Genomic DNA, 1,381 nt, shown 5'->3' with positions numbered 1-1,381 from the left:
CATGATGAATGAGTCAGAGCAAGGCTTTGGACATGTTTTTTTTATTAGAGTATAACATTATAACATGATATAAAACTCAAAGTTGATTTTACATGATATTGCCCCTTTAAAGGATTTTAATTTTCCCATTATCAGGTCCACTCTGGTTTCAGGTTAGTTTTGTTGTTTCTGCTTCTTGGCACATAGTGACTCTATCATTTGTGGTGTATGAGCACCTTTTAAAGTCATTATTAATCAATATTTGATTGTGTTTCTGTCTTTGCCTGGTGTTGTAGGTGGAGGAAATGGTGCAGAATCACATGACCTACTCTCTGCAGGATGTGGGTGGAGATGCCAACTGGCAGCTGGTTGTAGAAGAAGGAGAGATGAAGGTACTTTGTTTCTGATACAAGTCCTGGGATTGGATCTGAAAGGACCTAGAAGACAGATAAAATTAACTGGACCAGTGTTAACACAAGCAGAACTGTTATGAAGTGTGATTCAGAGCTGCTACGTGCGTGTTTGCAGGTGTACAGGAGGGAGGTGGAGGACAATGGCATTGTGTTGGACCCTTTGAAGGCCACTCATTCAGTGAAGGGGGTGACGGGTCACGAGGTCTGCCACTTCTTCTGGGACACTACCTATCGCAATGACTGGGAAAGTAGGTGTTGGAGCTCTAACTGAAGCTGTATCAGTGACATGAAGACAAACTGCATCAAACAGAGTGTTTCTCTTTCTTCAGCCACCATAGAAAACTTCAGCGTTGTGGAGACGTTATCAGACAATGCAGTGATAGTTTATCAGACACACAAGGTGAGAGCTACACTCAGCATGTTTAATCATTTTAATTTAAAACAACCTGCCTGTTTAAACCCAGACATGACTGTTTGTGTTTCCATCCTTCAAACTGAAACAAGTGTGTTTGTGTTGCAGCGAGTGTGGCCTGCTTCTCAGAGAGATGTGTTGTACCTTTCTGCCATGAGAAAGATGGTGGCCAGCAGTGAGAGTGAGCCAGACACATGGCTGGTCTGCAACTTCTCTGTGGACCACAATGATGCCCAGGTGAGAACATCATGTCAACTCTCAGACAACAAACAACAAACCTGAGTCTTCACTTTGTTTACTGCTCAAAACACTACATACTGTTTGTTTATTCTTGGTTCTGTTTCTTTACACAGACAACCAGCAGGTGTGTCCGTGCCAGAATCAACATTGCCATGATCTGTCAGACCCTGGTCAGTCCACCAGAGGGGGATAAAGAAATCAGCAGGGACAACATCCTGTGTAAAATCACTTATGTTGCCAATGGTGTGTATCTGCAGGTTGTCTTCTTCAGGTCTGGCTCATCTTTTCTTTTGTGTTGTTAATTTAATTTAATTTAATTTAATTTAATTTAATTTAA

The 1,381-nt window shown here is 41.7% G+C and overlaps 1 protein-coding gene across 1 annotated transcript in view; it reads left to right on the top strand.

Annotated features, from left to right (window-relative positions):
• The window catches only part of LOC106519812 (collagen type IV alpha-3-binding protein), a gene marked incomplete at its 5' end in the record, with an annotated part of 44,409 nt that overhangs the window by 32,458 nt on the left and 10,570 nt on the right, over positions 1 to 1,381 (top strand). Inside the window, 5 exon segments of the mRNA XM_014011625.1 lie at positions 276 to 371; positions 508 to 640; positions 722 to 792; positions 913 to 1,041; positions 1,158 to 1,287. Of these exon segments, the coding sequence (XP_013867079.1) occupies positions 276 to 371; positions 508 to 640; positions 722 to 792; positions 913 to 1,041; positions 1,158 to 1,287 (559 nt within the window).

The sequence above is a fragment of the Austrofundulus limnaeus genome, unplaced genomic scaffold, assembly GCF_001266775.1.
Source record: "Austrofundulus limnaeus strain Quisiro unplaced genomic scaffold, Austrofundulus_limnaeus-1.0 Scaffold83, whole genome shotgun sequence".
In the NCBI taxonomy this organism is placed as follows: domain Eukaryota; kingdom Metazoa; phylum Chordata; class Actinopteri; order Cyprinodontiformes; family Rivulidae; genus Austrofundulus; species Austrofundulus limnaeus.
The sequence above is the reverse complement of the archived record's forward strand: the minus strand, read 5'-3'. Positions and strand labels throughout refer to the sequence as shown.